Here is a 13,956-nt window from a genome sequence, read left to right as displayed (position 1 = left end):
TCCATACCTTTCTTGAATAATCATCCACAAAGGACATGTAGTATTGATAACCAGACAATGATGGTGTAGTCGATGGTCCTCCCCATAAATCGGAATGAACATATTCAAGTCTTTATTTTGTCGTGTGCTGACCAGTTCCAAAGACCAATCTATGAGATTTTCCTAGAATGCAGTTTTCACAGAACTTTAGGCTGGTGATGTCTGCGTGATCGATGTCCCCCCTTTTTGCGAGTATTTCCATGCCTTTCTGAGACATATGACCCAGTCTGCTATGCCAGAGCTTAGTCTGATCTTGGACCTGTCGAACACTGCATGCATCTCCTATAATTGTCTTTCCATCAAGAATGTACAAACCATTCTTCAAGTTCCCTTTTAAGACTGTTCTGCATCCCTTGATTACTTTCAAACAACCTTCTTGTGATTTGTACCAGCAGCCCTGTGCTTCGAGTGTACCGAGAGATATCAGATTTGCTCTTAAAGCCGGCACGTATCTAACTTGAGACAGCAGCACTTCGGTTCCATCATGAGTTTTCAGTCGAATGCTACCAATGCCCATGATTCTACATACTGAGTGATTACCCATCCTAACTCCTCCTTCGACTTTTTCTTGCAGATCGACAAACCTCTCTTTCCTTGGACACAGGTGGTATGTACTGCCAGAGTCCATAACCCAATCTTCATTATCATCATTTACTGTCATTGTTGATCCGTCTGTGTCAGCAATCATCAAAACCTCAAATTCATACCTATCACCTTTAGCTATTTCAGCATCACCCTTTTCTGGGTTAAACTGATTTTGGTTCCTTTTTCTGGCATAACAGTTTTTCCTCAAGTGGCCTTTCTTGCCACAATGCCAGCATTCAACGTCTCTGTTTCTGGATCTAGAGCGTGAAGATGGTTTCTTTGGTCCTGATCTTTCTCTGTGAAGGGATCTACCTCTCACGTTCAATCCTTCTGAGTTGCTCTTGTTATTCTTGCTCTGGGCCAGCAATTCCATCTCTTTTGATCGAGCTGCCGCCTTGACTTCTTCTGATGTGATTGACGTCCTTGAATACTTAAGCACTTCTCGCAATTGCTCATATGGTGAAGGTAATGAATTCAACAGGTACACAGCTTGATATTCTTCCTCAACTTTCACTTGCAGATTTTGCAAGTCAGAAAGTATCTTCTGAAATTCATCCAAGTTTTCTTCGATCGTCTTCCTCTCATCCATCTTGAATCCTGATAACCGTTGCATCAAGTACATACGGTTAGGTAAAGATTGTTCCAGGAACATTCGTTCCAATTGCTTCCAGATTCCAAACGCCGTTTTTTCTTGTATAACTTTCCTCAATATCTGATCGGATAAGCACAATACTATGAGATTGCGAGTTCTTCTACTTCTATCTTCCCTCTCTTGTTGAGTCTTGACGTTTATAGAATCTCCATCAGCCTTGCCTGAGGTAATTGTCGATTCCGCAGCTGAGATTTCTCCTAACTCTGTTGCAATCAGTGTTGGAGTCTTCAGGATCTGTTCAATTCTTGAATCTTTACGAGCGACCCAGGTTGCAGGATCATCCTCTAAAGTATCCAGGAGTCCCATGATTTCTAACCCGATCTGAACCTTTTCCTTCCATAACACGAAGTCATTCTTTCCATCGAACTTCTCCACATCTAATCTCTGCAACGGAATCGCCATCTCAACTTCTGTTTTCTTCCTGGCTCTTGTAGTCTGAACTCCGAATTCTGATCGTGCCACAACCAGGCTCTGATACCACTTGTACAATCTCAACCCCAAGAACTCTGTCGTAGATCTATTTCGATTCTATCGAGATTTCCCGGGTTCGCAGAACCTTCGAGTAGATGACTATTTGAGCAGAAGAACACGAACGAGAAAGAAAACGCAAGAATGTAAAGGACACAACGGATTAACGAGTTCAGTACGAACGTTGTGTTCGTACCTACGTCTCGGGGGAAGAGGAGAGAATTTTATTGACTGGGTTTCGAGCTTACAGGTCTACAACGGCGATTTGAGAAATATAAGAAGACGATACTCAATCCGTTCTGCATCCTCCGTTATATATAGGAGAATTAGTCAGGCGCTTTTCAAACCCTCTACCAGAATCAGAAACTTCAAGACCCTCTAACACACGCAGAGTCTTCAACACCTGATGAGTATTTCAGGCATTCTTATTCCACACAGAAAATAATTAAAAACCCAAATTTTGATTATGTTAGATAATTAATATTACATATTTAATTTTAGTCAAAAAAAACTTTCAAGTTTTTTATTTACACTAAAAAAACCTTCTACTTAAAATTCATCATAAAAAAACAATCAACAATTAATTTTGAGAAAAAAACCATTAAGTATACAAATTATTTAAAAACAATATTTACTTTAAATTTATTATAAAAAATCATCAATTATTATTCATAATAAAAAATCATCAATTATAAAATATAAAAAGTATATATTAATATTTAAGAGATTACAAATTGAGTATATTTTATTAGTTGTAAATATTATATTTAAAATTTTATTATATACTATTATTTTAGAGATTGCAAATAATCAAATTTAATTTTTTTTATAGATTTATATAATAATTTAAAAAAATCATCCACTATTTGAAATTCTCAAAATATATTCTATTTTAAACATAAAAACATATAACCAATAAAATATACTCAATTTACAATCTCTCAAATATTAATATATAATAAAATTTTAAATATATTATTTACAACTAATAAAATATACTGAATTTTAAGTGTAACATTTGTATATAAATTTATTATGTAAAGATTGATATGTATAAATATTTATATAAATTTTAAATATTACATTATAATAAATTTAAATAAATATTATGTTTTTATTGTGATTTTTAGAATTATATAATTTATATATGTTTTTTATTCAAATTTTATAGATTTTTATAATAAATTTAAAATAAAATATTTTTTGAGTAATGTAGATAGATGATTAATTTTTTTATTAAAATTAATATTGATGTTTTTTATAACAAAATTAAAGTGAAAGATTGTTTTTAAAATTTAATATAGTTAATGGTCTTTTTTACTCTAAATTAACAATTGATGGTTTCTTATGATGAATTTTAAGTAGAAGGTTTTTTTTATGTGAATAGAAAACTTGAAGGTTTTTTTTGGGTTTATTCCTTTATGTTAATAAAATTATATATATTATAAATTAAAAACAATTAATTAAGACACGAGATATGATTGAAATTTATCATAAAGATCTAAACTAAATATACAAAACCCAATTTCGTTAATTTGAAAAAAGTTGTAATCATATTTTTCCTTAGAATGTAGCTTTGTTTGTTAATTGTTACTAATTAGTTTTATATATTATATAATGTACAAATGGTTAATTTCTATACAGAAAAGTAAACAAACAATTTGAAAAAGACAAAGTATTCAATTAAATTAACTAAAATAATATAATGTATAATATAAATGGCAAAATTAGCTTTTTCACGAGGGTTAAATTTCTGGGTAAGTAATATTTGGGTAAATGTTGTGATTAACGATAAATAAATAATTAAAACAAAATAGACAAATTGATTTCGTTTAGAAGATTTACCGAGACACGTCGTATTATCGATTCTGTTGGTAAAAGAGCGTCACACGTGTCGGGAGGTACGACGGCAAGAGCTTCCATGGCGTCTCTCATCTCTCCAAGCGTCGTCTCCGAAACTCTCTGCTCTTCACAATGGTTTTTCTTCGTGGTAATGCTTCTAAACGTCTTTTGAAAACACTATCTGTTTGTTTCTCGGGAAATTTTTGGTGCACGAGAAGTAGAATTCGAGCATTTGGTTTGGTAGGTTTACCGTAAGTTGCTGAAACGATTTCGCCGCTCCAAGCTTATAAAATCTATAAACTGTGTTTGTTCTGGAGAACGATAGGAAATTTTCATTTTCTCGAGAAAACTTTCGGCTGCTTTTTCCTTGGAAAAGTTTTTCTGCTCATGCCTTTTGTTCTGTACTCAATTTTCTCGATGGCCAAGCAATAGCTCTGCTTTACTTATGGATTTATTCCTCTCGGAATCCGAAGTTTGCTAAGTACTAGGCGGTGTTTGCTTTCCGGGAAAATTCTGTAAGTATAGACGTAAATTTCATTCTCTCCGTGTTTGCTTCCAAGGACATGCTCATTTGGAGCAGTCACATTGTTAGAACTTGATATGGTTAGAAAATCAGACTTGGGGATTCTGTGATGTGATAGATTTCTCTCTGGCTCTGGTTCACTGTCACTTGCCTTCCCGCCATGAAAGCAAATGCTCAAAAACGTGTCTTCTTTGTATCACAAACTGGGGGTTTTGACGAACACACAAGATCAAGAGAGCTAATCTGGAGTTTGAATGCCCATCCTTATCTCTCTCAAGGAGCATTGACCTAATTATTCGAGTATTGATTCTTTTTTGCTGTGCTATCCAGGGATAATCATCGACATTTTGGGTTTCTGTTTAGGAAGGATATCAAAAGGAAGCAGCTCTCAGTATACTTTTCGATCCGAAAAATTTCATCGAGGTTCATTCTTTTTCCCTCTTCAAAACATCTGTATTTTCTTCCCCATAATTGAAGATCTCCAGAAAAATCGGGAGAGAAATGTTTTGTAGGATTGTATTCATTTAAAACCTGTGGTTTCCCGAGTCCCATTAGGAAAAAAATTTATATATGCGGAGTTCGTAACATTATAATCGGTGTGAAATGCATTTGGGTTCTTTTCTGCAGTGACATGCTTTCACAACATGAGCAGCTCCTACAAAGGCAAGTTTCCTGCAAGTCATGGCTGTCATAATTACTTAGTTGTACCTTTGAATATGTTTGCTGGAAAGATTCCTTGTCATGTAGTTGGAAATTCTTGTTCTCCAATGACTATAACTGACTACTGGGATGGACATGATATAGATTATGGTTGGGGACTTATAGATGTTTTGGTTTTTCAGGACCTGATTTTTATTCAATCCAATGATCATCCTCTGAAAATATTCCATAATTTGAGCCTTCTTTCTTCGTTAATAGTTTGACATTTGCTTATATTTTGTTTCACCTTCTTTGCTTCTTGCCTTCTATACACATGTAGTTATCGTGCTTTATCGTTCTGAATGGGTTGCCTCAATTGGATGATCTATTTGTTTGCTTGTTTTGCTTTGGCTATCACCAGCTGTAGAGGAAACATGGATATCAAACTAACTGAGCAACAAAGGAACTGCTCTTCCTCTAATCTGCCATTTCGACAAACTGCAAGCTTATATTCATGATATTAGTTTGGATACTTGTTAGGTCTTTCCTCGTAATTTTTTTTAATGATGTGAAACGACTAAGCTGGCTACTTTTCATAACCAACATAGTATCATATTCTGGCAACATTAAGCTATAAGAGACCTTCTTTTTCACTTGGATGGACTTTGACATACATGCATTTCATACATGATTGCAACACATTGGAAAAAACTTATTTGATGCACCTAATTGTTTCCATGGACCATCAGAGGTTAGATTCATTTGATTTGTAAGATCAATGCACTTTGTTACTGTCACTGTTCATGCCGCAACATGAGAAACTGTATGTTCATTTCCGTGCCAAGCTGTCTTGTTTCACATGGACTTGTCATCATCATTTTTCTCTTTGTCCTTCCAAACGGGTACACCGGATGTGATGTGTACCCTGTGATTACCTTAAATTATTATCATTCATGGTTCCCGAGGCATCGGTGCCTGCCTGTGCAGTGGCAGCTGGCTGTAGTTATGAAGCTCAATGCCGTGATTCCTTGGTCTGAACCAGCGGAAGCAACATCTATCCCTAGCATCATTCCCCACATACATGACAGATACGGCATAGGTATGGTTGGTCATTTAGTTTTTGATGTTTATGAAGCCATCCGTACCTTGGAAAACATTGCCTATTACCTCATTGGTACTAAATTAATGTGAAGCTCTCCAAAAAGTGCTATGGATAAAAAAGTTCTTGATGTGTGAGTTTTAAGCTTTTGTCTCACGCACTAATCTCATTTGCAGTGTTATTTCTTCTTCAACGAGAAAACACATCTTAGTGGTAAGCCTTCCCCATACTCTTTATGTGATTCGTTCTTCTTGGTCACTAGACAGAACACAATATAGTTGAGAAGTGGTCCCATGAGGACTCAGATAAACTATAGTTGCGTGTTTGAAGCCTTCACTCTGAAAATTTTTAGTATACCTTTTTTTATAAGATTTTAAATAATCCCATTTGCAGATAACTATAAAGCGAGCATGCCTAAATATTTAAAATCTTGAAATATATATTTTTAGGTTTTATTTTTCTTTGCGGAAACCCAGAAGGTTGTGGTCCCCTGATTCTAGGGTTTTTGAACGCTGAACCTCGTATTTATACTCAAAACCTAGACCCTCTTTGACTGTCACGTGGCTGGAAAAAAACTAGCATCCAACTGGTTTAACACAGAAATCCATAGATAGGACTTTGTTGTTTCTGAGTAAAGACTTCGTGTGCTATTGGCTGTTCTACCAGGGAAGAAAAATGGACTTTGATTCAAGATTTCCTCGGTTTAGTTGTCTGTATCAGCTTACTTTCATGTTGACTAAACCTGGGAACTCTTAAGTTCTTGTCCATATAAACTTTTAAGTGATCTTCCCAAGAACTCAAATGACTGAACTTTTGGAGAATTTACCAAAAATGTTTATTGGTAGAGCCATATCAGTAGGTTTTCAGCTTTGAAAAGTGTTGACAAACTTTACTTTACTGTTAGATTATACACTTGATATGTATGTTGGTTAAGAACTGCACTGTAAAATTCATATACTGAAAGCTCTTCTCTTGTTTCGGTAAAGATTAGGTGCAGCAGCTTCAGAAGACATGTGGAGGACTATGAACACACATCAAACAGCTGAGATAGACTCTTTGGTGCCTTGGAAGTAGCCATGGTTAGTATATTCTAATTCAAGCTTGCATAGACAGTAGCTCCTTGTTTCTCACTTGCTGCCTCTACTAAGCTGCTTCACTCAGGTTTCTCAATAGATGCAACTCCGTATTGGAAATTGCTTGAACTGAATTTTCCCGGTAGCATTTCAGTAGCGATTTCAGAAACCAGAAATTGAGTAAACCTTGCTATAACCATGCATAAAATTACTAGGTAATGGATCCATGAGTAGCCTATCTAGTTGCATACATGGCAGCTTCAACTGGTTTAGTACCCAAAGAAACCAAGTATAATCATCTTATAAGCTAAAAGAAGAAGAAAGAAAACCCCTTTTTCCTTGAAGAAAATAATCAACCCTGCAGATTTCTTTTTGGTTCATTTGTCTGTCTGTGACCCAGATACATACATGTACATGTAATAACAATATAACACTCTCGACTATGAAGATACTGTTTACTATCGTCATTTTTCTTGGTGTCAATAATATCCTGAAAAATAGCTTACAGAATTCACCTTTATTCAGGGGGACTAGTTGCGTGATGAGCTGCTTCCCTTCTCAAAGACTCTCCCTCCCTCTATCTGCTGGTTCTGAAGCTCGCTTCTACTGTTCGGTTCCTCGTCATCAGTTCTGTTTTGTTCAGCTCTTTCCCGTTCAGATTCTCGGTAATTGTGAAGATACCTTCCCATGGCATCGGCATAGTTATCGAGGCCGAGAGTGCTGAGAGCCCAGCAGATATCGTCTCCGTTCACCGTCTTTCGATTCTCCTTGTGGCACTTGTCAGAGGCTTCGCAGGTAACAAAGCTTATGAACTCAGTTGCACATTCTTGCACTGTTTGCTTTGCTTCTTTTGAGATTTTTGCATTTGGTGGTAGGATTTGCTTCATTATTCTCCCCACATTGGCTATTGGAAGTAACCTATCTTCATCTGTCATTCTCCTTTTTTTCTTCACGACCCTCGACGAAACTTATTAGCCCTTTTGTCTCCCTTTTATACCTTATATATATAATATATATATATATATATATGTGTGTGTGTGTGTGCGTGTGTGTATGTGCCTATGTATGTATATATATAATATAGGATGTCTTTTAGCTATGAACTTCTAGCTGCTTCTATAAGTTCCACCTTTATCTAAGTCTATCTCTCTATGCGTGTAAATATGTATGTATGTATGCATGATGTTTGATTTATGCATGTTGCATTTTGTGCATATGATGGCAAGCATGACATGATATGCATGGTGTATGTTTATCACCATTAATTTCATAACCATCCATTAAGTAGATAACTCGCGATCGAAACAACTTTCTACGTCTTTTTGTTTTTTTTTGGGTTCAAGTTGGATTCTGTAAGAGTCATCTGGTATGACCCTTGTCTTTCTTTGTCCATATATGTTTGTTTCTATATGTTTCATGTGCACACTCTTGCATATGTATATGTGTAAGATACAAGTTATGACATTATGTGCATGAAGCATGCAAATCATCATGGAATTGTGAAATTCTCAGTGGCTTACAAAATATTGTACACGGATTTATATGTTTCATTTGGGGCCAGTGGGGATAAAATGATTTGGAAACCATAGTTTAAGAAAGCTATGAACCTCTTTTACTTCCTTGTTATCAAATAGGAGTCTCTTTATATATCTAGACATATGTCTTATCTATCTTTATATAACTAGAATGATATGATATCTATGATGCATGAAGATCATCATCATCATCACCACCACATTCATCACTTTTATATGTGTGTGTGTGTGTGTGTTACTTAGCAATTACACATTGGCAAAATTCATTAAAAAACTCTGGAAAATTTTTGAAACGAATCATGGTCCCCTCTAATATCTTAAATAGATGTATTATATATGCATATAACCCCACGCATATACACACGCACGCATAGCCTGTAACACACATGTATTATATATATCGGGGTGCTTTGTGAATATTGAACGATATCTTTTTCTTTAACAATTCTCTAATTATATTCGTTCGGCTAATTAGAAGTGGATAATCCTCTCTGCGTGTCGGCCTCTTCTTCGTGCATGTGTGTACACATTGTTAATAATATGACTTCATGTAATTGATTTTTTTTTTTATTCAATAAGGTCAACAGTGCGGATCCAGATATTTGCGTAGAATGCATTCTTGAGAAAATACATTATGTGTAAAGTATTTAAATATAATATAACCATAATATACCTATGTATATAAATTTAAAATTTTTATTTTTTGCTCATATGCAAATCTATCATATATCACACAGCCATTCAATATAAACTCTAATATTAAATAAATTCTCTATATTTTTTTCTAATTTATTCTTCGAAATTTTCTAAAATCATTTAAAACTTACTATGAAATCTAACAAATCTTGTAACTTATCAATTAGATCATTTAAGACTTCAAATGAATCTCTATAAATAGCAACTCAAATAATACAGAGCTTTTCATATCTTTTGTAATTCATAAAAAAAATAGTAGACGTATTATTGATATAAAAAAAAAAAACTCCACAGCAATTCAACGGTGACTGCAAGAGAATTCCTCCGTCACTGTAAAAAAAACTTACAATAATATGGAATTTAATATTTAAAATGTAATTAGGGTTTTACCTCTTCTTAGATTAATATAAAACACAAACTAGGCAGCTTTATGGAAAATGCTAATCAGTATATATACTAATTATAGCCACTAACTTGCAAGCTTATTCCACATCAGCTGGAGATTCGTCAATTGTGATTTATCCAATATTTTTTTTAGAATATTAAATCAAGGAATAATACGTAGTATTTTGTCTCCATATTGTTTTCGATTATCGTTAGTCTCTCATTTATTTTATTTTTTTTGCAATTATTAGTTTTCGAAGTTATATGTTTACCACTTTAGTGTTCGAATTTTTTTTTTTTTACCAAAACGGCACTCAACTACATCTTCTAAAAGATCAATAAAACTCATATTAATATCTTTCTCCAAATAAAAATTCAAACCTGGATTGATTCCACTCATTATTAATCGAAAAAATAAAATCCAGAATCAAATTTGATTTTCTATTTGATTTTTTTTTTAATTATGTAGCATACGAGGCTAAACTCATATTTAATATAAAAACCGTTTTCAAGGAGGGTATGAAAACAAATTCTATTTTGGTATAAGGCAGAATATTTTAGTGAGAAATATTTAGTATGATAAATGTCCTAATTCTATATGCCGACGAAGGGATTTTATACGCACGATGGGATTGACCTAATCTTAATTATATTTTATTTATTTTGTCTTTCTGGAAAAGAAATTATGCTCGAAGAAGCAATGGTTAGCCTTTGGAATGTCAAAACCTTATTTGTTTTTATAAAAAAAAAAATTGGAAAATTCGCTACGTAATCTGCATAATATCCGGTACGGATCGTTTTTCCCACTCACATCCGACTTTATTATATAATATATATATATATATATACACATATGTGTGTGTGTGTTATTTACTTATAATGGCGACGTTATAGATAATTTATGTTTGTTGACGTTTGCGTCAGATAATCGAATTAAACCAGATCCAATCCTTAAACCCTCACAATTTATAACAAACAACAAATTCCGAATATCGATCTATACCTAATTTTGGACTTTTTTTTATAATATATTAACATATAGTTTTTTAATATTTTTTAATATATTAAATGCTTTTCGTATATATAGTTTGTAAAGCTATGGTTTTCATCTCTTTATGAAAAAGCAATTCGCTTTCCCCCGCTTTTTATTTTATTGCTAAAAACAAAAGATGCTTTCTTCGTAATCCATTTGTATTATTCTTTTGCCATTAACCGTGTAATTTTATTATATATATACATATATATATAATAGGGGTGGGCCCAGGCGGATACCCGCGATTTTTAGGGTATCCGGCTTCGGATCCGGATCCGCGAGTTATGTTAGAAGATTATCTCAATCTCGTTCTCGTGCGAGCCGGATATCCGAACGTCCGGATATCCGTGTCTGTATTCGGATATCCGGGGATATCTGGATCCGTCAATTTTTAGTTTTCAAACTAAAATGTTAGTCCGAATACATATAAATTACTAAGTCCAAATATGAAAATAGATACAAAATCCTCCAAATTATTTAATATATCGAAGAAGAAGAGGTAAAATCAACTTATCGAATCATAACTATCAAATATTATCACAAAAATATTGAAAAAGAAAAGAAAAAATCAACAGAAAAATTGAAAAAAAAAAAGAACGAAAACTAGCCAAAATAAACAGAAACCACAAATAAAAACCCTAAATCGTGGAATAACATGGATCCTTTACCTTTCGTGATGGAAACAAAGACGAACAACCTCAAAAATGAAGGAATTCGAAAGAAATCGCAATGTTCTTTAATGAAATCAAGAAAGAAAAAAAAAAGAATGAAAACGGCACAAAGAGGTAAGAGAGACGAATGATAGTGATGCACTAGGGTTAGGTTAGAAGTAGAAAGTGTTATTAGGTATTTTTGTAAATATTTATAATTACAGGGGTAATTTAGTCTTTTCAGTTTAAATGATATCCGGGAATATCCGTCCTTTTTATTTTAAAACCCGAACTCGGATATGCGGACCGAGTTTTTCGTCTCGTCTTATCTCGTACTCGGTCTTGTAACCGGATATCCAGAAATCCGCGGGTACCGGATAAAAATGTTTATCCCTAATATATACACACGAAGTGTTAGATGTGTGTACATCCCTATAAATTAAATTACATAATCATCTCAATATAGACCAAATGATTTTTGTGAATATTTTTTATAAGCCATACTACATATAGAGTTTTAATACTTCTATTCTGATTTTCATCAAATATATGATTTGTTATTACTGTGTATAAAGTTGTATATATGTATAAGCACATATATACATTCAAGTGTGTGTATGCGCATGCTTATATATATACGCATCCATGATGCTTAATATGCATATCCATGCATGAGAAACTTCTAGAGGTAAACATTTTCATACGATCACTCTTTTGGGCATACAAAATTGCTCATTTTATATATATCTTCAAGTTTTTTCGATTATATCTCTTTAACTAATTAACTAATTACATAATCGATAATACATACGTTACGTAAACATTTTAACAAATAATTTAGATATGTTTTAATTCGTGAAATCTATTTATACATAGTTTTCATTTTCGATCCTAAGTGATCGACTTAATTATAACTTCTATATCTCGAATACGACTCTAAACCGAAAATCAATGCATATAAAAGAGCAATGCTCATTCCATTATAATTTGTACACATGCATTATAGGTTTTTATTTACAAAAAAAAAATGAAAAACCTACAAATCAAGTGTGTATGAACATAAATGACCCTTTGAAGAATGCACGTGCATGCATGCACGTGAGATTTGGAACTCTCTAGGTCTACGAATGGACAATTTACAAAAAAAAAATGAAAAACCTACAAATCAAGTGTGTATGAACATAAATGACCCTTTGAAGAATGCACGTGCATGCATGCACGTGAGATTTGGAACTCTCTAGGTCTACGAATGGACAGTATTACTAAAAAACAAAGTGAAAATAGGGCGCTTTAGGTAAAAAAAAAAAAAAAAAAAGTGTATTTATTGGTGGACAAATCCTCGATAGTTGGAAGCCCTTGAGAAATATATAATAATTAATATGCTACTTGTTCCGTCTATATATATAATATATTAGGCCATATCTTTTGTATGATTTTATATAATTTCTTGCCGCAAATAAAAGTTAATAAAACTTCAAACATCTGTACCGAACACCGAACCGGTTCATACCGGAACGGTTTCAACTTTCAATGAATCTTTTTTATGGGCCCTTTCTTGGCCCATGAGTTAATCATAAGACCGATAGGGATCTATGTGGGCCTTCATGAATTCTAGTAATTATTATTCTGAAATTGGGGGAAAAAAATATATGCTTTCATCTTCTTTTTCAAATAATAAGGATACCAAAGTCTGCATTTAAAAAATGTGCGACGAAATTCGAGTTCTCTCATATATAATGAACTTATGAAGAAATTAACTGCTGTTGTCACATATTTCATTTATAAAATTGTATTTAAATCATTTATCATACATTTCGAATGTTTTCTTTTTTTTTTTCCCACATCTCGTTTTTTGGTTACCTGAATAAATTTTCGTGGTATTAATTAGCTTGCTATAAACTTCGACAATATTTCATGTTTCGTTATTATGCAAAAGATAGTTGTCAAATAATTATTTTAGAAGATACAACATATATATATATATATATACATTCTTAAAAAATTATATTTAAAATATAAAGTATACACATTTGGCATTATACAAAATGGTTCGTGGCGATATTTGTTTTGGACTTACATAATCAATCTACTAAAACTTCAATTAATATACAGCTAAATTAATATAATAAAGTATATAAAACGAAATATATAATGAAAACATATTCATAAATAACCATATGATATAAAAATGGTACTCGACCAAAGATCCATAATATCTTATATATTATTTTTAAGGGAGATTCACATATTAAATACTCAATTTTAACCAAATTTCCAAATTAAATACTTAACTATCTCACTTCCAAATTAAATATTCAACTATATTGAAATTCACAAATAAAAACTAAACTTTGCAAATTTTAACATATACCTAAAGGATAATCCAAAACAAAACCCTTTACTTTTTTTTCATCACAATTTAAACCCTATACTTTTTTTTATCTAAAAAAACCCTAAACTTTTCAAAATTTTAAAAATGATACACATTCATATACATATATTAATTATTATAAGCACAAAATCAATTACACATTTATTTTCCACAAAATTAATTATACATTTATTTTCCAAAAAATTAATTACACATTTATTTTCCACAAAATTAATTGTACATTTATTTTATATATTTATATGTATATATATGTTTTATATATATGCGTGATATATGTATTTTTTTCCTAAAAAATTATTATATATATAAAAAACTATTTATTATTTGTATATTGTTTTATATATAA

At 32.5% G+C, this 13,956-nt stretch overlaps 1 protein-coding gene across 1 annotated transcript; it reads right to left on the bottom strand.

The window, feature by feature from the left end:
- Positions 1–7,449: 7,449 nt before the first annotated feature.
- On the bottom strand, positions 7,450–9,002 carry LOC104820832 (nuclear transcription factor Y subunit B-4). Its single transcript, XM_010551453.2, has one exon. The coding sequence runs from the start codon at positions 7,853–7,855 to the stop codon at positions 7,451–7,453; it is 405 nt and encodes a 134-aa protein (XP_010549755.1). The 5' UTR covers positions 7,856–9,002; the 3' UTR covers position 7,450.
- Positions 9,003–13,956: the final 4,954 nt, after the last annotated feature.

This window comes from Tarenaya hassleriana, unplaced genomic scaffold, assembly GCF_000463585.1.
Source record: "Tarenaya hassleriana unplaced genomic scaffold, ASM46358v1 Cleome1, whole genome shotgun sequence".
NCBI lineage: Eukaryota > Viridiplantae > Streptophyta > Magnoliopsida > Brassicales > Cleomaceae > Tarenaya > Tarenaya hassleriana.
Note: the sequence above shows the minus strand (reverse complement) of the source record. Positions and strands in the feature narration are given on the sequence as shown.